At 42.3% G+C, this 26,529-nt stretch overlaps 1 protein-coding gene across 1 annotated transcript in view; it reads right to left on the bottom strand.

The window, feature by feature from the left end:
• The window catches only part of ngly1 (N-glycanase 1), a 29,678-nt gene extending 3,473 nt beyond the window's left edge, over positions 1–26,205 (bottom strand). Inside the window, exons 1-11 of the mRNA XM_087134692.1 lie at positions 26,066–26,205; positions 20,402–20,516; positions 19,580–19,711; positions 17,975–18,137; positions 16,125–16,359; positions 15,342–15,463; positions 14,411–14,556; positions 13,503–13,613; positions 12,660–12,890; positions 1,582–1,761; positions 552–738 (exon numbers count right to left, since the gene is read on the bottom strand). Of these exons, the coding sequence (XP_086990818.1) occupies positions 552–738; positions 1,582–1,761; positions 12,660–12,890; positions 13,503–13,613; positions 14,411–14,556; positions 15,342–15,463; positions 16,125–16,359; positions 17,975–18,137; positions 19,580–19,711; positions 20,402–20,516; positions 26,066–26,178 (1,735 nt within the window). The 5' untranslated portion in view covers positions 26,179–26,205. The remainder of the gene's footprint in view (positions 1–551; positions 739–1,581; positions 1,762–12,659; positions 12,891–13,502; positions 13,614–14,410; positions 14,557–15,341; positions 15,464–16,124; positions 16,360–17,974; positions 18,138–19,579; positions 19,712–20,401; positions 20,517–26,065) is intronic.
• Positions 26,206–26,529: the final 324 nt, after the last annotated feature.

A 26,529-nucleotide genomic window follows, 5' to 3' on the forward strand; every position in this document is an offset into this window, starting at 1 on the left:
TCTTTCCAGACGTCTGGGGGGAGGATGTGTTAGGTAACAACAGTCCAGAGTGTGTATAGGGATTGGACATGTGGGGGGGTACCCATCGGCCCCATATCGAGCACTGTATCCAATATGGTGTTGAGATTTACAAGGATGTGGAAGGCTGCTAGTAAATCACCCCAGGAAGTAAAGGTTTTCATGGTTTTAGAAATTTAGAAAACTAATTTTAAAAAAGCACATAGCAAGCAAAGCTTTTCCACGGCTCTCCTTTTAAAACATTTCCAATCGACTGACTGACAAAGCGCTCTATAGCCACATCTGTTTGTTGATGATAAATAAAGAAAATCGTCTTGATAATTTGAATATTTAACATGTTAGATACCTTCACCTGTGCCTCAGCCTTACGGGAATAAGAACAGGTTAACATGTTTAACGATATCCAGAAGCATTCTGCTCGACCAACTTGGACAAGTAACTCCAAAAATCAGGCAGATCACCAGTGAATATGTACATGTAGCTAGCAAGGCTTAACACACACTAGCCACATGTACCCATTAAACATTTCTCACCTTCTCTGACGGGCAGCAAGGTGTTTCTCTGATTTTGGGGACCGCAACTCCACTGGACCCGGCCGTTCTGGAAGACTTTGGCCGTCGCGACGAGGGTCACTTGATCAACGACCAGGCCGGTGTCTCTGAAGTCAAAGCGCCACTCAATGTGTCCATCCCGGTCACCTCTATCTCTGGCCAGATACACCTGAAGGTATTAAACAAGCAGGATGAGACACTGACAAGTTGCCAGAATTTTGTACACACAAAATACATAAATGATGTAATTGACCTTGCAGGGCTCATCAAGTTACTGCATGCAGTACGGGGTGATGTAGATACACTTCCCCATGCTTGAGTCATTCCCACTGAGTTAGGACACACTCAGAGGCTCAACCTAGTGCATGGAGGATGAGCATGTAGGGAAGCCTCTAGTGGCCATCAGCCACAGCAGGGCTTTGTAGCAAATACAACCATACGGCATTTTCTCAAAGGTTAGAAAAAGCCACAATGTGACAGCCACACAAATCTTGAACAAGTAACCATCAAGAGTCGGTATTTGTAAAATCCAACTGTGTGAACAACTGTGGTTGTGGTATCTCAGTGTTTTCAAAAGGTCACATTTTTGGCTGAATGCTGAGTTAAATTTGCACACTAAAACTACATGTAGATCACATTTGGCCACATTAAACCAAACTAATTCATTCTTTAATCCAATTGTTTTTAAACAGAAGCAACTTGAATTGGCAAAAATTATATGTGCAGAGAGGATTGTCAAACATTTGCAACAAAGTAGTGCTACCAATAGGTATTGAGGGGTTTATTGAGGGTTGTCTGTCATTTAAACGTAAGAAACTTGGAAAAAAAGTCAAATCAATTGAAAAAAAAAATTTTGTGATTCAATAATGAGTGCTAATGTTTAAATTGACAATTTTTATAAACAAATCATTTGATTGAGAGTGTAATTTACATCAGTGATTTTAATCAAGCTGACTTAAATTGGCCACTGTGATATCAAGCTGATGCCTGTAAATCACACGGTACAACTCACCATGTTCCAATCGTACTCCTCTTTGCGGTACATATTTTGGCTTCTATACAGGCAAGTCCTGTAATCCGCAATCTGCTTGTTGTTATCGGATACCCGGATGTACTTGTCCGAGGCAGGGCAGTACTTCACATGGAGGCATTTCTCTGACATTTCCTGATCAGTCAGTGTGAAGACGAAACCCTGGAAAGACAAGGGAGGGGAGGGGCAGAAGATACAGGATAAGTGAAGGTTCAGGAGATTAATTTGTAATTAATTTGTAATTTTAATTACGTCTCCTAACTTATATATACTTATTTGTTGTTACTGATGTACTGTATAAGAGCTAATAATTTTTATGTAGACAAGCAACTCCGTATTTATTGTAATTTTAACAAAATTTTAATGGTTGTATCGATCTTTAAATGTAAAAGCTTTTGTAATTTGGGCTTTGACCACAAAGAAAGTTCATAAATAAACCATTTTGAATTGAATTGAATGAGATTACGTTTTCTGAGATGTACTGTTGTGCAGCTTTACACTTCCTTCAGTGCGTGAAAATAATCTGATAACCTTTTGGGGATTAAGTACCGTGAAAACAAAGTATTTCTATTGAACACTGAAAATTGCGAATGCTTTTGTGGACAACAGAGGGCGCTTTTGCTATGGCTTCCATCTGGGAGGACTTCTCAGGTTACAAGATTTGTGGTTCAACTTGTGCACCCCAAATTTACTCATTGAACACATACATGTAGGTTGGCTTTAAAAGTGACATCTACCAGTATTAATTTCTCATGCCATAATTACTCACCTAAAGAAAGGGAAATTCAGAACAGGAATTACAAAATTTTCCAGGATTTTTTTGTGCAAAAAGCAAGGCTTTCTCCATGGAATGAAATCGCACTTTGGCTCACAAATATGGAAATTTGCACATGCAAGAAAACCAACATTGCATGAAGGTACACATATACCTTTAAAATAACAAACCAAAGTTGAAACTTCTTGAACATGCAATGTGACCATGTATTACCATTTGATAATGCCTGCTACGTGGAACATGCTCTGGCACCCGGATACAAGACAGTTTAATCCATCTCTATCGGTCAAGAGTTTGCACACAACACACCATGCAGAATGTGCCACGTGCGCACCAAGTCCATATATGGAGATTCTTTTGGACAACTTGCACAAGGAATATATGGTAAAATGGATGGGGATGTTCCGGGAAAATTAAAGTCATTAAAGTAAAAGAAAATCATTGGAAATCTATCATATATTGCCTTCTTTTGACTCCTTAACTCAAAAAAGGTACATGTACTTATGAATGGGAATAAATACGTGCTTGGCCAGTCTTAAACTAACGTTTCAGACCAGCTCAGAAGAATGAACGCTGATAATGCCCTCGCCACCATTCTCCTGGCCAAGCACATATTTATTCCCCTATTAAAACACAAAGATGCATTTCAACAATTGCAGTAAAAACGGATTGCATGGGTGACCCTTAGCAGAAAAATTGGGAGGATTTAACTTTGATTGATTACAGTGAATATACCTAGACAAGTTGTTTATAACTGTGCATAGGATGAATTGGAAACAGATTTCAGATCCCACAAAATGAAGCTTAATAACTTTTCTATAACTGTGTGTTTCAATGTGCATTAGAAGGAGCAATCTTAGCTCCGTTTTGATACATGTACATGTGTATCACTCAGTCTGGCATCCTGATGATACTGGGTAATACATGTATAATGTAGGTGACAAATGTCAGGGTTCCTTTTGATCTACATGTATGTGTATACTGTGCAATGACCCATCAAACGGCCAAAACTCAAGGCCAAACAGGTGCAGCTGATATTTCAGAGCAAATGGGCTATACTTTTGAGCACTAAATTTTAAAGGGCCGCCTTTTCACTGAAATTTCTTCCATTTTACATTTATCTCTCAAGCGGTGGCGCAATACGATTTTGCCTCAATTCTACATTTCCCCCATCCTTCCCATGCATCAGTGTCTCCAGTTTCCAGCTTGGAAATGCATCTCCTTAGGCCCAAAGATATCTGCTAGGACCAGGACTAGCAAATGTCACAATTGCAGCAGCAGGTGGAAAAACCTTTGGCAATGATTTCAGGGGAAGTCTTAGGAATCCTGTCTGACTTTGAGGGTGCAGACCACTAATTCAAGTGAGAGTTTCTGGCCAGCTCATTAGCATTAAAAGTGCCCCCCACAGTATCTTTTGAAAAAGGAGATTGTTTGGCCCCTAAAATGATGAGATTGTGTAAATCCTTGCCAAGATCAACTCCCTAAGTCTTTGGGCTTTCATATGAGAGCAGAATGGCTAAAAAACTATAGTTGAAAAATGGTCCTAGGTGCCCCGAGAAAGTTGAAGGTTGCCACTTGAAAAATGGCTGCAATCAGACTTTGGAAAAATCACTTTTTGGGGGGTGATTTTGTTTTGTGGGAATAATTAAAAATGTAATTGGTTAACCCACAAAAAATTGAAAAGAAAGATAAGTGACCAGACAAGAATTTCATTTGTGTTTCAGAAATCTCAGGGATGTTTGCGTGCATGTTATTGGGCCCAGAACAGTGCTGATTTTACACTGTTTTCAATGGGGCTTGAATTAGTGGACTGTACCCTTGAGCAGGACCAACAGAGGGCACAATTTTCCTGGCAAACGGAGGCTCCTTTGGTGGGAACTGCACTTCGGTGATCATGAACAACCACGAAATGCAAGTGTACATGTAGCAGTCGCATCGCTACCAACAAAACTCCCAACAAACACTGTCTTTTAAACTGGTGAGGGGGTGTTTCTGCTGAAGGCGGAGAGGGACCTGAATCCTTTTCCTGAATGAAATTTTAAACCTAGCTGAATTAAACAGTGTAAATTGCTGGGGGAGGACCAAGGTAATTTATTTCACAATTTTGAGCACACAGAAGATAAACTGTGGCACCACACATAGAACTGATTATTGAATTGAGTCACTTCCAGAGACTGTCATGTTTGGCCCACTGGTGCAAGGCTAATCCCAGCATGGTATTGTGTTGATGCATGCATTTATCATCACACATCAACTGTTGATGTGCCTGACTACAGTTGATGATCATGCAAATCAAGCTTGAAGAAGAACCATCACCTGATAAGAGTATTACGCCCAAGACACATGCTATACATCAGTGGTAACCCTGGTCAGGTAAATACATGTATGTCTGTATAATATGTATGACAATGGGGAGCAACCAATTAATTATCCGGACTGATTTCATGACGGTTCAAAGGTGCAACAGACTAGAATTTAACCCCCCCCAAAAAAAACCCAAATTACAAAAAGTACACAATCTGATCCTAGGAAATGCACCTGCCCATTAACCCTAAAAGAGCTAGGCTTTTTCAGACCATGGGGGGGGGTAAGAACTCCCTGGCCCATATCCAATCTTACTGATCGAAAACTTTGCAGGGAAATACAACTGTAAAGTTTTCATAATAGAAAGTAGGTTTGCGGTAGCACCATGGACGTATCTCTTTTGTGAGTATTTGCGGTTCTGAAAAGAACCAGTGGTACTCGACGTTTCGAGCAGTATGCTCTGCTTGTCATCAGGAGTAAAGTTTTTGACACAATCCAGCGTATATATACATGCACAAGCAAGGTTTTGTTCATGGTCATTTGAGGTTCAAGGCCACAGGCGTGTCAGCCATGTGACTGAGAATGTCAATTGAAAACTATATACATGTACTTTCGGCTGACCTGTTTTGGAATAATGGACACTGCACAAGAACGGTTAAGCCAGCTTTCATAAAACCGGTGTCAGATGATCACAAGACATTACTGAAATTATTCTGAAGGCTCAGCGTCTGGAAAAAATGCACTGCGTCATTTGTAGGGGCAACTTACTGTAGAGGAGGCGGATTATGCCCGCACCAGTTCTTTTAGAATTAAAGTTAAAGTTAAATTAAAAAGTACATGTATGAGATAAAAATGAAACAACCAGTTCCACCAAATTAGGGATTATGTATCCCACCAAACACCTGTACACTGTAATGACCTTGACCTTTTGGATCCTTATGCTTCTGCAGGGTACAACTGACCCACATGTCATGTTTAAAGTTGACAAGTCAAGTTGTTCTGAAATTACTGTGGTAATACACAGTACTTGAAGACACCTGTACACACACAGGACTAAACAAGCGCAGTATGCCCTCAAGGATAAGTATTCTCTTGCCTTTCCTCAAAACATGAGTTCAGGTCATTGTTACTTTCTCCGCACGTGCATGGCAAACATTTAATATGCCAGTTGCAAAATAGAATTTTTGTCCCGTTTAAAACTACAACTGTAGGTTATGAAAACACTGGGCATGCTGGTAGGAACATTAGTCAATTAGACTTCCGAAGCACAATATTCTCTACCCTGTCTTCTCTTTTCATCATCCACTCAATTACATTCACAATAATATATATTCACCTTCTAAAGTTTAATGAAGTTAAATTTTGTAATCCATATTGCTGCCCCATTCATTTGAAACGAGAAAACTGCAGGTGTCTCGCCAATTCTGTTCCCCACTGTGCATGCCCCCTCCACACTACTGTTGATGCTACCCTGCTGTTGGTGCTACCCTACTGTTGGTGCTACCCTACTGTTGATGCTACCCTACTGTTGATGCTACCCTGCTGTTGGTGCTACCCTGCTGTTGGTGCTACCCTACTGTTGATGCTACCCTGCTGTTGGTGCTACCCTACTGTTGATGCTACCCTGCTGTTGGTGCTACCCTGCTGTTGATGCTACCCTGCTGTTGGTGCTACCCTGCTGTTGGTGCTACCCTGCTGTTGGTGCTACCCTACTGTTGATGCTACCCTGCTGTTGGTGCTACCCTACTGTTGATGCTACCCTGCTGTTGGTGCTACCCTACTGTTGGTGCTACCCTGCTGTTGGTGCTACCCTGCTGTTGATGCTACCCTGCTGTTGGTGCTACCCTACTGTTGATGCTACCCTGCTGTTGGTGCTACCCTACTGTTGATGCTACCCTACTGTTGGTGCTACCCTACTGTTGGTGCTACCCTGCTGTTGGTGCTACCCTACTGTTGATGCTACCCTGCTGTTGGTGCTACCCTGCTGTTGGTGCTACCCTACTGTTGGTGCTACCCTGCTGTTGGTGCTACCCTACTGTTGATGCTACCCTGCTGTTGGTGCTACCCTACTGTTGATGCTACCCTACTGTTGATGCTACCCTACTGTTGGTGCTACCCTGCTGTTGGTGCTACCCTACTGTTGATGCTACCCTGCTGTTGGTGCTACCCTACTGTTGATGCTACCCTGCTGTTGGTGCTACCCTGCTGTTGGTGCTACCCTACTGTTGATGCTACCCTGCTGTTGGTGCTACCCTGCTGTTGGTGCTACCCTACTGTTGGTGCTACCCTGCTGTTGGTGCTACCCTACTGTTGGTGCTACCCTACTGTTGGTGCTACCCTGCTGTTGGTGCTACCCTACTGTTGGTGCTACCCTACTGTTGGTGCTACCCTACTGTTGGTGCTACCCTTTGGAATCTCCCCAACTCCTCACAGTTGTTTCCTACCTCTTCAATGTTCCTTAGCTCAAAACCAGAGAGGGCCGACTCTCCGCGATACTGCGAATCTTGCTGAACGTGCCACACGTCATTATTCGTATGTGAACACCCACCAGCAATCACCCTGGTAGACTGGGGCCTAGCTATGGGACCGGTGTGTTGATTCCCCGTAAACCTCCTCCTCTTCCCAAAGAAAAGTTTGGATTTTGGCATTGTTCCGAAGTTTGTCCGCTCGCAATAGAGAAAAATACCAGGTTTTTGTACTTAGGCTTATGACAACCCCACCCCCATGCAAAACTGAGGCAAGGTCAAATCACAGGTCGAATCTACTACAGAAACTGTACAGTACATGCACCGTACAATGTCAGTGCCCACATACAAGCACACCAGTATACATGTACATGTACACTGTACTGTACATGTACAAACAGCTCTGCAAGTACAGGTGTACATGTATGTATACACTTCACCCCATTGCTAGGTTCAGAGGGCGAAAGATCAACATGTGGCAAGCCAAGCGCCCTCTCTTGGTTACATGGTCTCATAATTATCATATTTCTATAGTCATATTCACTGATACTCTTGTTAGAATTTCAAGAGAGTGAAAAATGTGCTAGTTAAATGTAAGTGGAAAATAACTGTGTGTATCTGATCCTTTTCCTAAATAATATGCTTGGAGGAAAAATGAATTCTTGGTATCGTCAGTTTTTTGTCTACAAGCAAACTGCTAAATTTTATGAGTCATTTTTAAAGCCTACATTGATAGGGTAAAAATGACCAACTCTGTATATTTTCCTCAATGACATTCATGCACTGTCTCCCTGAAATGTTTTCTTACATGTGCACTTTTTGAGAGTCTCACAAAACTTTCACAAGGTCTACATTCACAACATTTCCTGACACATTATTCTTGCTGACACTATTTTTCAAAAAGATCTAAACATGTAGATCTATACAAACTACTTGAACAGGAAAATACACTCGGTGTGCTTCTTATGGGCAGCACCAGGCAAAATAAATTTATACTCAAGCAAAGCAGTTTCAAATATTTTCTGAATTATTAGCTTTCTTTTATATTTGCAAGTAGGCAGAGGCAGCGAGTGCTTTTCAAACATACATGTATTTTTCAAACCTTGTATTGTATCACAATTGGCTGAACCACCCTGGAATTTACCACTGATTTGTCGTCCATGCATAAGATACGGGCATGAGTCCAAGAAAATCTGGAAAGTGTTGGGGATAGTACTGACCAAGCCTCCCTCCCAATCCCCAAGTGGGTGTTAAGGGTAACATTTGTAAAAATCAAAGCTCAAGATGGTGATTTTCAAGGGGTTTTAAGGCAAAAATAATGCACTATACAACTGTTTCCTGACTGCCTTCTATTGAAAAAAAAAAGCTTATTTTCTCCCTGACAAGTTCTTTGACATAATTTTTACATATCAGCTAGAATTGGTGATTTTGTTAGTTGCACATTTATTGATATCTAGTACCCACCACTGGTGGATCTGGGGTGGTAAGGGGGGGGGGCAACAGGGGAAATGCTCCCTCCCCCCCAAAAAAAGCACAGAGAATTGTTCTTTTTCATTTCCCGTCCTTCCACATGTGTTTTGAAAGCCCAGGATTGTTTCTCAACCTCAGAAAAATTAAAACAAAAAGTTACAGAAAAATGTCAGCATTCTGAAGCAAAAAGGAATCCCCCTACCGAAAAAAAACCCCAATTCTGGACCCATCCTTGCTACCGATTGGTTACCTTTGGTATTTAAACTTAGTAGATTCTTGTTTACCGAACTCCCTGATACAGGGTTTAGTCTTCTGGATATAAAGCTTTTTTTAACATCCCTTCAGGACTGTTTTGCAATTGTTTGTATTAACCTATGTTGACAGTGTTCTCATTTACAGTGTTTTTTTCAGATACAACACTCAAAGTCTTAAGTTCCGATGACATAGGCCTTGACCTTAGCACTGGACTGGCACACAAGTTCTAGTACAAACTGCCATGGGCTACTTGCCCGGGTGGGCTAGTAAAGAAAACCCTGAGCCTACCCCTTTTAAACTGTCATTTATCATACAGAGGCTAGTTTTCCCAGAAAACCCACATTTATGGTATTTTTGTTCTATACCACATTTTCAGACAAAGTTTCTTTTCGGACAGTTTTAGAAAAGGAATTTCATTCAGATTTCTGACTCACACTTCGACATGTTTGGATGGTTTGTCAAACATCACGGGAGCCAAAAAAAAAACGATACAAAATCCACAGGACACAAAGTCACTCACTGTGTGTGATTCCAAAAACACTTTTTTCATACTCAACTGTCATATACCGGAAGACTCTCTTGTCTAAAACCTATAGTATCAAAATGACCTTTAGACTCTCTGTTTGATTTTAAATTTGCTGAAAGCTGAACTTATTTTTGTCCTAGTTTCGGATCATGCATGCATGTACATATACACAAACTCAACTGCATGCACAAGACAGGTTTGTGATGTCATCCTGCAGTCACAATTCAAACATGTGACACGGTGTCTGTCGGGACACTCCTAGCAGTTTCGACACAGAATTTTTGTACAACACAGAGGTACAATGTACATCTGAACAAATGGAATGCCTACTTGGACTGGCCGCTGCTCATAATGCATATTATTATTTGCATATTGTGCAAAATCACAACCATTCCATGCGCATTAAACTTTATTCAGAAAGGCATGTGTGGATGGCATGCATTGTCAGAACACAATTTCCCTTTGAGGATCAAGACAGAGTGCTTGCTTGTAACGAATTAGCAAAAATTAGCATATTGATAAAAAAAATTGGCAATTCAAGTAATCAAAGCTAAACAGAATGATAGATTGATCGTAAAATTGTTCGTACAGTGGTAAAATTTATGGACCCTTTCAGCAACCTATAAACAAAAGCCAAACATCCTACCCCTCTTACTGAAAACCCAACAGCAAACATGTTCTGTGCTGAAAATACAGATTTCCCACACTCAATTTGTTGCTCAATATCAACCCTGATTGTAAAGAATAAAAGAGTTACTTCTCTTTGACAGTATTTAAATATAAGTTAATGAGTAGCTGCAATGATTTATTTATAATACAAAGCTTCAAAACGCCCCTCTGTGTCTCAGTTCACCCATAATTTCAACTTTTGTTTCAGTATTTCAAAGGTTAATTTACTGCCTTTTTGGCTTTTATACCAATGAATATTTCATATTATGAGCAAAACTGTGATGTCATTCCAGGAAGAAGCCTCAACGTTACGTTGGTTCGTACACAAAAAGTCCTGCATTTTTGGAAATTTTGCTAGACTCAGGTTTCTCTTCTTTGCTGATACCGTTACAATAAGCAAGCATCAATCCCATTCTCAGAAATGTCTTCAGTTAGTAAAGTCTGGGTTCACAATTTGAACAGTAAAACGTATGCACTGAACTACATGTATGTCTTCCCCAGATGACTTCACGGCAACAGCGCCCTCAGTTGTCCAGGAAAGCACGGCTATTCAAGTTGAACGTTTTAAAAAGTGCACTTTTCACTGCTATTATGCATTTAACCAAATACATGTACATAAAGGAGTTTTTAAATGCTGAAGAAGAGTACAAAGTTGCAGCAAAGTTGTGTCTCAGAAAAAGTCACTGCAGCTACACTTTAACAGGAACGTGCAATTTTGTATTATGCAAGAGGTAATATGCAAGAAAGAGAGGTTACTGTTTGACCGACGGAGGTTTTGGTGCTATTGTCAAAAAACCGTCAATGGATTCATGCAATGCAATCATTTTAAACTTACAGTATAGGTATTTTGGAAAGTCATCTTTGTTGGTTCGTGTTAAATTTCTGTTTGCTTTTTTAAAAGGTACATGTATGTTCACAGCTTTTTGGTTTCATATTCATGAGCAAACCTATGATGTCATACAGAAGAGAAACCCTTGGTCTTGCATTAATTTGTACACAACAACTGTTGCATTTTTATACATTTCGCTGTCTTCAATTTCCTTCTTCCTCAGCGATTAATTGTGTAAGCTCCCGGCAATAAGCAGATAAGCAAACCTTTTTCATAATTTCTTTCAATGAGAAAATTTTGAGTTCACAGTAAAACACATGAACTGAATTACAGTGTCTCCGCTTCTCAACAAAGCACCCTCAATTGTCCACAAAGACTAGAACAATGTTAAATGGTCCAAAAAGGAGTACATTTCCATTCTAATAACCCACAAAGAATGTAAAGCAGCTTTCAACTTTCATTCCTTAAAGATTATAAATATGCACAAAGAATATGCCTTTCCCTACCTACAATGTGGCACAGAATGCATCAGTACTAAAAAGTTCTTGCATACTGTTGCATTTAGCACTTGACATAAGTGGTAGAGTACTATGTACACTTTGCTAGTACTTGACACTGCTGAGACTGGTGTTCATCCAGTGCATTGCACAGTACCGTATCATTGCAGTTTGTTGCACATTCTGTTGCATTCAGCAGGGCTCTCAACTTGTGCAATGAATTACAGTGTAACAGACTCTTACAATAACCCACAAATGGGCAGCTCACAGGAACTTCTGGCTGGTTGTAAAGTAATGTGAAAATGGGACAATCCTTGCCACGTGCATGTGGGGTCTAAGAATCGGGGGGGGGGGGTTGACTCAGGAAAATAAAGCAAGAGGCCAAACTAAAGTTTCAACAATCAGACTTTCTTGTATTCGTCTTCCTCAATAACAATCACAAACAGGATAAATTTATCAGATAGATCATTAAGACTGAAACAGAAAATGTACGAAAACTGTGGAGAGGTGTTAGCCTACCTGATAACTGGTCAACTGCCAAACTTAAACTAACTCATTTCATGTGGGCGGGAATGCAAGATTTGTAGAAAATTGTCTGAGTGCAAGCACCCCCCCCCCGGAAAGCCTGAGCAGTCATGCAAGCACTGCGTGTTGCAACATCAGCAAACCTTCATGATCAAAATTAATTCCCACGCTGGACGCGACGCCCTCTGGCATCCATCCGTCCGCAGTCAGCTTAGGTGGCGTAAGATGCGCCAAATAAATCAGAAATGGCTGATTTTACAAGTCTATCGTGTTCACTGCAAGGCTCATCCTTGCTCAGTGAGTCAAGATAAGTACGGGAAATGCACAACTTCACTTGTTGGAGGAGTAATGAAAAACTTGTATAATAGCGAGAAAAATTTGAGACTCGATACCCCTTGCCAACAGAAAAAAATGAAAAGTGCTTTCAAAATGGCAGGCAGTGCTCATTCAACAACTATTCAGTGACTACTGTAAAAGACGTCATTGTCTCTAAAACAAAATGTGTAAAATAATTAAAATGCTATACAGCTAACAGCCCCTTGAGAAATTAAACCAAAGGATAATTCTGCAGCTACACAACACATCAGTAGCATCAGGTTTATGCAAGGTGCCAAGTTAAGCCGACCTCTAAGAAATTGGCTGCAGGGGGTGGAATCTCAAAACCACCACGATAGCCTGGGATGACACGTAACTTCACCCAACATGCACGGCACGCGATAAGCTTCGAAGCAACATACCCACTTACCTCAGAATCCGACGCTCCAGCAGCGGCCCCCTCCGCCCCACCACCAAGCTGAGCATCACCCTCTGCGTCACCCTGTGTCTCACCCCGGGCCAACCGCCAGGCCAGGGAGCCTGAGAGTCGCCCCTGCTCCTCTCCATTGCGGATGACCTTGGGGGCCAGGAACTCGGCCAGCTCCACGGCAGACCGCTGCTCTAGGACGGCCCTTCGCTCTGCTGACAGGTGGCGTTGCCTCTGATGAAAATTAGCAAAGGAGACACATATCAATTTTTGCCCCATCATAAACCATACATCATCATCCATGGTTGAACAGACATTTCACATCTAATTTGAAAATCAATGCAGCGTCATGTTTTGAAGAATTCTTGTTCAAGCACTTGTGAATGATCAGTATCCTTACTTTTTCTCTGACATGAAAGAATTCACATGTGAATCAGTGCACATTAATAACAAAAATTCCTAAAAGTAATTATCACTATAAAGATAATGAATGTTTGATTAACAACAACCACTGAAAGATATCAACTTGTGTTTCTTGTACCAATGTTAAAGACCACAAGGAAATCAACAGAAGAAAACAAAGTACAAAAGTTGTTTTTATTCATTCCTTACTTCGTTGTTCATGGTTGCTATGGTTTATTTGTTCTTTACTTCGTTGTTCATGGTTGCTATGGTTTACTTGTTCTTTACCTCTTTGTTCATGGTTGCTATGGTTTATTTGTTCTTTACCTCTTTGTTCATGGTTGCTATGGTTTATTTGTTCTTTACCTCTTTGTTCATGGCTGCTATGGTTTATTTGTTCTTTACCTCTTTGTTCATGGTTGCTATGGTTTATTTGTTCTTTACCTCTTTGTTCATGGTTGCTATGGTGTCCATCAGCCATTCTTCTCTACATTCTTTCCTCCTTCCCAGAAGTTCCTTAGGGTTGGCTGTATATCTCCAGCTCACATCAACAACCTGGAATCAACCATTTCAACAGTATCAAAGCAAATTTTAAAAGAAATGTAACTTAGACTCATAAAACCCTAATGCCCAAATTTTAAATGAACATTCAGTGGGATACTTCTGAAAGCCATTTAAAGCGTTCACGCAGTGCAATATTTTTAAAAAAAGGCAAGTTTAAGACCAGCCAAGCACATATTTATTCTCTTAGCAAATATGTCACACAAAGGAGGTACACTGAGCAACGATCAACTGATCGCAAACATCATATTCAACAAGCAGTCTGTGGTAATAGCAAAACTGACTGTAGTGGTCGCTGAAAAAGTAGACTTCCTCAAAAATGAGAACACCGAAGATGCCAGGTGCTGCACTGCCTTAGAATCAAACAGTGTTGCATTCACTGTTGTTTGATATGCAAGATAAAACTAAATAAGAAGGATGAATCAATTTAAATGTGTCTTTCCTTTCAAAATTTCATAGGTTTGTAAACCAATACAGGCGATTCACAATAGTGCGCCGCCAAGAGTTTGCAACATGTTGGCCAATCATAACGCACAAAATTTGTCGACCCTTTCCAAACGCGCATTGGGTTGACAAATTTCGCGCATTGTGATTGGCCAACGCATTACAAACTCTTGGTGGCGCACTATTGTGAAACGGCTGTATTGTCAAAAAGGCTGTGACAGTGATATTGTTAGGCACATTTGAGCGTAACTGTATGGAATTTGTGCTTCATAGACAAATTCATTACATTGCTGTAATTAGGTTTCCGGCTATCCCCATACAAAAGTCAAGGAGACAACTAGTTCTACCTCTTCATTGGAGAAAGCAATGAGATAGGAAAGCTTCTTGGACCAGCCTTGTTCATACAGCAAGGGTTTATCACAGACATTCTCACACGGGTCGCAGTGAAGCCAGCGCTGTTGGGAATTAGAGTATACCTCCGTCCATACGTGGTCTAACAGAAAAAAAAATTCTGTAGTAGGCGTGCACAAGTTGGAAAAAATTGGCTGACATGCAGTCACCACAAAAAGAGCTGAAAGTCGGAATTTTCAAAAATTGAAATATTGGTGTTTTTGAATTAAGCAGAAAGGGAGCTTTCCAACTGTATTTACATGGAACACTTCGGCTTAAAGTATGAGGTGACAACGTGACATTATTCTGGCACTGTTTCACCATTTCTGACCAGGCATGAATAATGCTATCATCAAAATTGCTGAGAAAATGACATTTTTACATGTATGATCCTACGAAATATTTGGAATTACACAGGAGCAGGTTACTCTTTTCAAATATTGACCTCCACTTCAATATGACCTTAACCCCGCAAAATAGGAAGGAGCAGGATGTGACTTTCCGCTCACTTTGTTGTGACGGGTCACAAATGTCAATTTTCCTAAGACAGGTACTGGCACACGTAAGCCAACAATGTTGACATATTTGTGCAAATGGGTTGGCATGCATGAGGCAATAAACTATAAATGAGTGAATAGACAACAAAAACCGATGAAGAAGTGAATTCAGACTTCGCTGATGTATTTATAATGAATAACCTTACATGCACGTGAAGTTTCTAAAGCGTCAAGACATCAGCTGAGACCTTTAAAGGAACTTCTCAGGAATGATCGACAAAATGGTGAGGAATTTCATTTAAACATGAACACTGGAAAAACGATCTCGAGAACAAAGGGCTTTGAAACGAGCACCCACGAGTGACGTGACTTCTGAACGTCCCGCACATACCTGTCCAGTCAACCACGTGCCTAGCCTCAAATCCAGCCGCCCGGCAGCACAGAGTGAAGCAGTTGGCCCACTCGCCGCAGCGACCTTTCCTGGTCTCCAACAGCTTGCCTGGATGGTTGTACCTTGGAAAGCACCAAATTGAATATGAAATTTACCACTGGTGCCAAACTATTTGTGAAATGTCACGACCTTCTAGTCCGGTGCCTGGCAAATGAATACTTTGCCGGTACTTTCATCGGATTGTGAGCTAGGTCTATCCAGTTTGCAAGCACTCCAAATGCAACAAATGCCATGCAGGTTTATTTCTGTGGGTTCTCTGGTTTATTTTCCTGCACAAACATCAACACTTTCAATCTCTGACTGAGCTTGGGGGCCAGGCATGGGTCATTTGGCAGCTGGCTAAGGTACCAATCCATCCTGCATTCAGCTCAACCATGTAGCTGCATTCTTTGTAATTCAGCCTCAAGGCTGGTTCATACCTCAGGCGAGTGCGCAAGCAAAGGAAATTTCAGGTAACGCTTTCAGAGAAATTCTAGGGTTGAAATTCATTTAAACTACTGCAGTGCGACTATTTTGATCCAACATCACAAAATTGTGCTTGAGTTCTCTTTTGCGTCAAGCGAGAACCGTCCTTTCCAACCACAAAGATGAATGCTATCCTCGATAAACAAAAAACAGAAATATGCCAACCTGCCATTTTCCCCTGAAACAATTAAGACCACTGTAAGTGAAATTTTGAAAATTTGAGAAATAAAGATGTTGCTAACTGGAAAAAAGAAATACCTTGGGAAACGACCCGGTCTATTGCACCTGGGGCATGCGTACCCCTCAACCCGGCCCGCCCCCCAGCGACGGTCATCTGCATTCGGCTCCACCAGGCCCACGTTCCTCATCCGCACCTGGCACGTCTCGCAGGACAGGCTGTCCATCCACTTGAAGAAGCTGGTCTTGAACCACTTCAGAAGCTCCAGGAGGAGGTAGTCGCGCTGGTCCAGCGGGCTGGTGAACTCCTCCACTCCTGGAGAATTGTGGACACAGGGACTGTGAACACTGGGACTCAGATGAAGAGAAAGAGTGGTAAGCACCTTGTGGTTGATCCATTCTACTCTGCTGCCAAAAAAGAGTCGGCTACATACCGCTGGACCGCGTCCTCCGCATGCCCCCCGGACGTAGTATGGGTGACCTCAGCGGGCGTCGCACGCTCCACTCCATGGGCGTGAAGGGGCGTGTCCTCAGTGTGGCTCCGTTGTGCTCCAGTGCTGCGGTGATTGTGTTGACGGATGGTAGGAAGCCAGAACCCGGGATGTCGATGCCGCTGTCCCTGTTGATGCTGTGTTGGTTGAGGCGGATGTCGATGGCCTCCTTGACGCTTCTGGTCTAGAGATACCGGATAACCACCTTAACAGCCTCAAGCCCAACATTCGGTTCACCATCGAGAACGAGCAGGACAGAAGCATCGCATTCCTGGACACCATGGTCCACAGGGAACCTGACGGCAGCCTGACAAGCACCGTGTACCGCAAGCCCACTCACGCCGACCAGTATCTGGCTTTTGACTCACACCACCTAGAGTCTGTCAAAAGGGGTGTGGCCAAGTGCCTCCACGACCGCGCCTCACGCCTAGTCACCAGACCACGCTACACAGCCGCCGAGAGACACCGAGTCACCGCAGCCCGCATGGCGAACGGGTATCCAACATCCTTCATCCGGCAGTCATCTAGATCCAAGACCAGCACCGAAGCGGAGCGACTGGAGTACAAGGCCTTCACCGTTCTTCCCTTCATGGACGGTATCTCCAGACGGCTGAAGAGGATCCTGGAGGACCACCTTGAGGAGCCAACTCGTGCGTCCTAAAGATCCTATCCCACCCGGAAGACGCGGAGTAGTAGCCTACAGGATACCGTGCGGTGACTGCGACAAGGTGTACGTCGGCAAGACTGGCAGACCCGTCGGCGAGAGAATCAAGGAGCACCAGGGTGACGTGAGACTCTCCCGTGTAGATTCGTCAGCGGTAGCGGAACACACCAGGGGAGCTGGTCACCACCCTAACTGGGACGGCGTGCAGTGTGTGGACCAGGACCAGCATTGGTACACCAGACGCATCAAGGAGGCCATCCACATCCGCCTCAACCAACACAGCATCAACAGGGACAGCGGCATCGACATCCCCGGGTTCTGGCTCCCCACCATCCGTCAACACAACCACCGGAGCACAACGGAGCCACAACGAGGACACGCCCCTTCACGCCCATGGAGTGGAGCGTGTGACGCCCGCTGAGGTCACCCGTACTGCGTCCGCAATACACGGCGGGGGGGGGCACGCGGTCAAGCGGTATATAGCGGACTCTGCAGCATCCAGACTTCAGTTGCCTGATGAAGGCTAGCAGCACCAGCAGCCGAAACGTCGCTACCAGCAACACGACATCGCTAGTCATCCATCATCTTTTTCTCTATAACCATCATCTACCGCGGCGATTATGTTTATCTCTTCTATTTTTGACAATTTTATAAGAACAATGAGAGATCATAACTGAAATCTTTTTCAGACTTAAATAAAAAATCTCTAAAGATATTGAAAATAATGGTTGATCATCTATAAAGATTGAAACATGGTCAATCACAAGGTCTGGCACCTGTACTGTTCTCAGTCTGCTGCTGTAGTTTCTCCCTGGCTTTCAGGATGAGATCGGACAGCACCATGCAGTCCCTTGCCTTCTGCTGCAGAGCAGGATCCTCATAGATGAGGACGTGATCAGCGCTGCTCCGAAGCCGCTGATGGAAGGCCATCTCTGACGCCTGAAAGTTTTCAAGATGATTTCATACTTTGGTGAAGGAAGAGCAATTTTGAAAAATAATCTCTAGTGAATGAATAATGCCAAGATTAACACAGTAAAATAACCAAAACTGACCAACATTCGGATTCATGTTGTCATTTCTGTTCATCCAACAGTGCATTAAGCACCAAATATATGACTAGAGCCAATGATTTTTCTCGATCGCGGAAAACAGACGGAATTTGTGGAATCAACACTTTGAAACGGAATTCACTGCTTGAAACGGAATTTGCAAAATTTCCCTCTAAGAATGGCTTAAAAAGTGAAGAAAACTTTCTGCAAAGTACTAAAAAATAAATGCCTACTAAACCCATTTCAAATGCTTGCTGTTAATGAACGAATTACGCTGGAAACATGCTAAATTGCACCACTCCACCCCATGATTGGGTCGTCCGCACCACGCCGGTGCCGATACTTGCAAGCGCTATGGCGTGCGTGAACCCCATGCACGCAGCAGCCGGCACAGCGCAGCGGTGCGGTACATTGTGTATACACATATTGGCCGTTCGCAAGCGTACCGTACACATACTAGCAATGAAATCAATGTACAAACAAGTTCTTACTCACACATATGACTATTGCACACGTGGGGGATTTAGTCTGTGAATCCGCATGGACGCCTTGAGACAAGGCTAGTACGGCATGGCAAAACAATGAAACCGCAGCAGCAAAACAGAAGACTAATTACATGTACTTATTTCTTGAATTAAACGAAACCTAGTAAGCTTGGTGTACCATGGCTGAATGGGCCCTCGGAAGTGTTCAATAAAGAGTGAAGTTTTGAGTCACAAACGTACATTTTAAGGCTCAGATTTAATGTTAACTTTCTGAAGTTTGTTGCAATCCTTCCAAAGAAAATGGCGGGTCGATGTCCAACATTAACATATTGTGATCAACGACTGTTACATGCAAGACCTACTCTGTGACTTCACTCTACATGTATGTAATCTGATTTCATACACGAGGAGTGGGTCATGAATTGTTCGTTGATTAATCAAAGCAAGTTTTTTGGCGATTGCTCGCTGGTGGGAAATCAAGGGGTGGGGTGGGCAGTATTTCTTGTCTGGATTTTTTTTTCTAATTTTCACTACAGAAATTATAAAAAAAGTTGGAAACACTGCAGAATATTTCCAAACAATATTGTTGTTTTTTTTTTTCTTTCTTTTTTTGGGGGGGGCGATGTGGTTGGGTAAATGGTTTCCATGCATAGTTTAAACTTGCTCTCCTATTTCATGCTTACGAAGATATGAAATAGAATTTGAATTTCTGAAGCAGAATTCGAGATTTGGAAAAAAGGAAAATACCCATTTTTGAAACGGAAAATCATTCTCTCTATATGACGATTATAAATAGTGATGAAGAAGACATGTACAGTTTCATAACTTGTACAGTATTACTTCATACCTGAATGTTCCACGTTGACAGGCCTGCGATTTGTTGGGCCATGAGTCGCAGGCGCTCCCTGGCTAACCGGCCCTGTATCGTGGTTAGGTCATTCAGGGGGGCATGTTGGGGAAACACCAGGTGGCCGTCATTCTAAAGCAAGCAAGAGAAGGATAGACATTATACAGTAAGTGAACACGACTGGTGAGGCTAACCCCTTGGGTCCTTTTGGCAAGGCTACAGCCTCAGTCCTCCAAACTCCTCCATTATCTTTTGAAGGTTTTCCATGGAAGGGAAAGAATTCCACATACGAACGGACGCAGCTGGACACCCTCTGCACAAGCCCCATGAGACTGGTCTGAAAAATTCTAAATGTTTAGTATGTGAATACCTCGATATTTTCCTTGTCAAAATTGACTTTTTAGGATTTTACTGCTTTTAGGTGGCTGGCAGGTCACTGCAGCGGGGAAATATTTGTGACGTCTATATATGGAATTCTTTCCCTTGGATGGGTCACCACTGCCTCAATCCATCAAATCCTCCAGGAAATTCCTGTTACTAGGTTGATACAGCGCAACCAAAAAATTTGTTCCACATTCTTTGCACTTCAATGATGCATGTTTCCTCTCAAAATACAATACATTTAAACACCACCTCCCAAAATACAGATAATTTTTATCCTCCAAATTTAATGTCCCAATATACAGTCTGACACTGACAGTCGTGCATTACTTTACAATAAATTTATTTTCTTTGGCCCACAAAGGAGGAGGGCTGTAGGTTTCCTTCACAATAAATAATTACATAACTGCCATCTTCCTAGTCTATGGGTCTGGTTTTCACCTCCTCAAATCCCATGAGGAACAGACACTCCACGGCACCAGACACTGGAAGGACACGCTTCTCAAAGATCTTGTTTCCAAGCCGGATGGAGCGGTACTTCTCAACATTTGGATTCCTGTTTCAAATAATTAAAAAACTGTCCTAAAATAAGGAGCATTAAAATGAGACAAATATGCTGGACCATGAGAATAAAACTGCATGGCTTTCAAGACTATGCAACATTATGGCGTGTACAGGGCCGGGGTTTGAACACACTTGAACAAATCTAAAAAAAATCCCACATTTTATTTTAAGAAGTTGGATAGCGACAAGGTAACCAGCGGTGCTAGTGAGGCTCGAAGCAAGATCACCGAAGGTATCGACATCATGGAAAAATGGCAAAAACTTATAAAATTAACTGATAGCTCTGACGGCGGTTGGACCACTGTCGATGAATATCAACGGAATTGTCTCGCCGATGATTCCAACGATGAGAAACATATTACGAGAGCTGAAACAAGAGCACAGAGAAAAATGCGACAAGGCGCGGAAGGCACAGGGGTCAAGAAAACATCCTCTCGCCAGCAGAAGACAGCCTAGTTTTTGGAAGAGTAAGCCTAGATGAGTAAACAGGTAGTAATAACCCAGAAATGCATCAGAAGGCATTACAGATTAGGGGGATATGTTCTAAAGCTGAGGCAAAGATAGATCCAAGAAGAAGAGAATAAATGAGCCGACAAGCTGAGTCAGTTGGTGGATAGTGACGATTGACAGATCGATCAAGAGACTTTTGCCAGGTTGGACAGACAGTGGGGCCCCTATTCCTGCTATAGATTTGCATGTGCGTACAACGCCAAGTGTAAAAAAATCAACTCCAGCAGATGGTGCCCAGGTACTCCTGTATAGATGCTTTCAGTCAGAAATGGACCACAGACACAAACTGGTGGGTACCGGGTATCTCCGCCAAAGCTTATAGCCAAAACAGTGGAGAAGCTGGTGAAAGAAAAGGCTTGCTGTACACTAATCGTGCCCTATTGGAGATCAGCCCCATTTTGGCCCAAGCTATGTAATGGCTGGGATCTCAGGCCGTTCGTGCAAAGTTAACAGTTCCTACCATTGAATACAGTAGTCAAAGGGAAAGGCAATAACGGAATATTTGGCAAGTCTGGATATATTTTCATGTTTGTTGCATGCAAAAGACATTCAATTGATTTGCATCTTATTAGTACTAGATATACAACAAACAGAGCATCAAGCCCTGGAGGAGACACTAGTCACGTTCATGAAGTTGCTTGGACTGGTGGATACTATGTCAGGTCAACTAGCAGCATTGGGAAGCGAAGCTACTTCAGTCAAGTATTTAGGGTCATTCAAGAAATGGCAGAAATTCATCGAGACAGAAGGTGGCAATGCAATTCCAGCACAACCCATACATGAAGAGTTATAGATTTCAAGCTTAATTCAAAAAGGAGTTTCTACTAGCGTTAGTGAAACTGCCTTTTACGCTATTACATGGGCGCACAATGTAAGTGACCCGACAGTTAAGCTGTTCATACAGAATTTACTAGAGATGTCTAACAGAGCCTGTTCAAAACCAATAAGAAAAAAAGAGAAATGGTTACGGCGGAACACATAGTAACACCGTCTGATAAATATGAAGGATCAGACGATTTACTTGAGTTAAGAGATCTTGCTATCATTGTTCTGGGATTTGCGGGTTTTCTTCGGTTCAAGGAAATCCGTTGCTTGCAGGCAAAGACGTTTAATTTCATGAAAAATTGTTGACTCTGTTCTTTTAAAGTAAAAGTAAGAATGATCAGTACAGAAAGGGGAAAACAGTCATGACTGCCAAAGGGATAACCACCGTATGTCTGATGAAAATTGCCAATAACTATTTGTCTAGGGCATGTGCACCATTACGCTCGGGACAATACATTTTCCATCCAGCAAAGGCAAGAATCTAATCAAGAGGACCAAGAAGTATAATTATACGAGACCCAGAGAAACAGTTTTGAACCGATTGAGGGAGGTTTGCAGTCATGTGAATATTGGGTTACACTCCTTGAGGGCAGGTGGTGCCACAGCAGCCACAAGGGCCTCAGTAAATGAACAGCTGTGGAAGCGGCATAGAAGGTGGCGTAGTGACATAGCCAAAGACTGATATGTGGACGATAGTCTAGAGCACAGGCTCTCTGTAACGTAAGCACTGAAACTGTAGAATAATCACTAACCATGGTGGTCCAGTATAGTAGTTTCTATTGGAGATAATAGTTCCTTTGAAGGAGTACCGATAGCAGTTTTTATAACAGGCACAAATCGCAGACAGCGGGCACACATTATGCACACTACACAAGTCATGTATTCATGTTTTAATGATATGAGTATGCATCATAGAATTCAGCTTTTCTCCCTGTCTCAAGACTTGACATAGATCTGCCAATCATTTTAAAACTCTGTAATTTTTTTGGAAAATGTTTGTTGAACAGGGTACAGTTAACCGTTACAGGAGGCTCGCTTTCCAGACAACCTAACTTGGAATAAAAATATAACGGGCATCCTAATAGTCAATCACTGCTGGGTTTTACAGAAATTGAGATTAGCTTTTCAAATATTCAATATACTGTTGGCTCGCTCCTTGGTGTCTATGCTGCAGGCAAGCTATATCCTATGTAAATGTGTATAGAGACGTATTTATCATTGATGTTTCGGAGGGAGTGTTAATAGAGTAGACAGTGGTTGGCAATGAGTTTGGAATTTTTTCCCAATTTCTTCAAAGTTAATCTATTATGGTAAATCATTATTACCTCTACTAACATCCAAATACAAATTTGTGACAAAAGTTCTTTTCTTATTGTACGGGTAGGGTGCATTTCAAAAGTTAACAGGGCCTAGGCCTAATTTTGCAATTTGGAAAAAACTGGAAAATCAGGCCAAAATAAAAATTTCCTGAAAACTTTGTAGTGGGTACATTAACTCAAGATTTATGTACTGGGATACTGGGAGCCTCACGAAATTTTATTTTCTGTAAAATATGAGGAAAAGGTAAATTGCTTCAGGATGTTGCGCACTTTGAATTTTTAACCTAACATCTGTACCAGTGTACATACTGGGAAACTAGACTAAAACTACAAAGTGCGCACCATCCTAGGCCACGCCACTACTCACTAACGTTAGGTCTCTCAGACAACTTGACCGTTTACCAACTCGACCTCCGACAACTCGTTCATTGGGACAACTCGATCATTGAGACAGCTCGACCATTTGCCAAGTTGTCCATTAGGACAACTCGACTTTGACAGAGAGACAACTCAACTGTTGCCATGTTGACTACACATAATACAGTAGTTCTGCTACATGTACATGTAGTTCCGGATCACAAAAATTATTCAGTCAGATTGCAGCTACAAATAATCCTTAAATTCCAGTGAGATGTGGTTACCTTGTGTGCTGGAAACACGGAAAAAATGTTTTCTTATTCTAAGCTTTTAATTTGGATGTACAGGAGGAAAGAGTTCTATGTACAGACCCCACAAGACATGTTGTGCACAAACCCTGTGAGACAGGTCTGAAAAATAGTAAGTGTATTCTTATTAAACAAATTGGTATTTTCCCTCCTAAATTGAACTTTTCTGGACATATGGTTTTGCTTCCTGATGGCTATTAAGTCACTGATTGTAGGTCAACTCGCCCCCTGGCCGACTCGCCCCTTCCCAGCTCGCCCCTTACCAACTCGCCCCCTGACCGACTCGCCCCCTAGCCGACTCGCCCCATACCAACTTGCCCCCTAGCCAACTCGCCCCCTTACCGAGTCCGACTCGCCCCCTGAACGACTCGCCTCCTGACCGACTCGTCCTCTAAGTTTGCCAAGCACGTATGGCCGGCCCATTCACCATTTAAAAGAAAATACAATCAGTCAGAGATGGAATCAGTGATTGCTGCCCTTAAAAATAGGTTCTGGGGTTTGCAGCTGGCACTCAAAGTTGAGTTTGTTTAAAGCTTGGTGAATATTCCCTTCATGTGAAATTGGGGGTAACAATACTTTTTTTATATTGGTAAAACTAATTCAGTATTATCGTGTGTATGGGCCATGGCGCAGCATTTCCTGTGTATTGTCTATGGGATTTCGTGTGCCACAACACCAACACCCTACCATATTAATTAACTTTGCGAACTATTTCAGATAAAAAAATGGTACATATTAGGCATAATGCCCGGCGACGCAAACCTACGGAAGTGTTAAGGAGACATGATTTGTGACAAAGGGTGTAACGGTCGCTACACACTTTCAGGTTCCGATAACTTCACAGGATAATGGGGCGTTAAAAATTGACTTTAGTGTACAATGTACCACTATGACTTTATACATCACACAAAAAGCGTATACCCAAGAACCTAAATCAATTTTCGTAGTATATGTGAGGTCCCAGTTGAGTGAATGAGCAACAGAACACTATAACTAACTAAATGGATGTCGGGTCACTTCAAGAAGATACAGTCACATACCCAAATATTAATGGGACGGAGGGTTCAAAGTTGTTGATCCTGAGGGTATGTTGGATGTACAAATAACCTAATCAGACAGTGGACGTAGGAAGCGTTTGAATAAATAAGTGATTAGTGGTGATGTCCAAATATCCATCACCGTCCGTGAGTCGTTCGTGTCGCGTCGTTGGTTAGAACCATTGTTTGTTTGTTTTTTTTAATACATTGGGCCGGCCATATTTGTTTGACGTTCCGGTCAGGGGGCGAGTCGGCCAGGGGGCGAGTTGGTAAGAGGCGAGTTGGTCAGGGGGCGAGTTTACGAGGGGGCGAGTTGGAAAGGGGTGAGTCGGTAAGGGGCGAGTCGGTCAGGGGGTGAGTTGACCTGACACCAAGTCACTGTAGGGAAGAATTACTGGTGTCCATACATGTACATGTACATGTACATGGAACTCTTTCTGGCACTAACTCCTACATTCCCAGTTCTGGATCGGTTTACCCAGTTCCAGGTCACGACTACATGTACATGTAATTCTTTTTCACGAATAAAACATAGCCGCGCTGATTTTCTAACGAAGAATTTATGAATTTAGAGAAAATTAGTTTATGAATAAGAATTTCAAGAAGTTTTGCATAAATTTGACAGTTTCAACTGTACAGCGAGCTATCAATGATTGTACATGTTAGCCTACATTGTCTAAATTATTACCAAGATGTAGGGAAAAAAAGATCCCCTATGCTTTTCACTTTTCCTATTTACACTAAAAATGGTTCAGACTGGACAACAAACATAAAACAGGAGATATTATGAGACAACACAGTACAATATACTGGCAAGATTCAACAGTCAAAGACAGACGTGCTAGTTAAGACAGGCTTTAGCCTAGTTTTAACATGTTTAAATAATGCAAGTACATGTATATGTAGATAGGCATAATTACATGATTTGATTTTCATTATACGGACTAATAAGATCCAGTGCGACACCGTAGCCAGTATTTTGAGCGCGTGGCTCTGCATTCTAAACTCCTTTTTACGCATGGATGGGTGAGTTGTGTGAACGGTCGAGTTGTCTGTAGTCGAGTTGGCCGGAATGGGCCCTTTTTTGCCAAACGGAACTTCCAAATTCCTCGTCGTGAAAAACGTTGACCAAAAAACGACATGTAGTGTAAATTAAACGACAAAGAGTATCAGTATCAAACGTACCGTATTATATTGCTGGCAAACTTGAGAAGGATTTCCGACACGTCTAGGAAGCTTGTGGGGCCGTTTTCTAACAGCTGACTGGTAACCAGGGCAAGCTCTTCGCTCGACGCCATGATTTCCTTCAATTTCTGACAATCTGACTTCGGCTCCATAGAGGGCGCTGTGTCACTTCCACGATGAGAGGGTTTGTGCCCACAGCACAGACACGCGTTTGTGTATGCACCTTTTGTTTTTCGAGGTTCAGTTTTTATCGTCGGGCTGCCCTTTCTTTTTAGTACGAAATGAAAAGAAGAAGACTTCCCCTTGTTACCTAATTTTACGATGTGACGTTCCTGTGGCTTAACATCGATCAGAATCAGCCGAAAAATCAACAAAGTTAAGGAGAGCACGCGCGCACATTACCCAGGGCTCGAATACAATATAAAGGGTGTCTCAAAACTTCCAAACTGCATGCTAAGGGCACT

This window comes from Acanthaster planci, linkage group LG03 (genome assembly GCF_054643075.1).
Source record: "Acanthaster planci isolate LZ-2023a linkage group LG03, COTS_SCS, whole genome shotgun sequence".
NCBI lineage: Eukaryota > Metazoa > Echinodermata > Asteroidea > Valvatida > Acanthasteridae > Acanthaster > Acanthaster planci.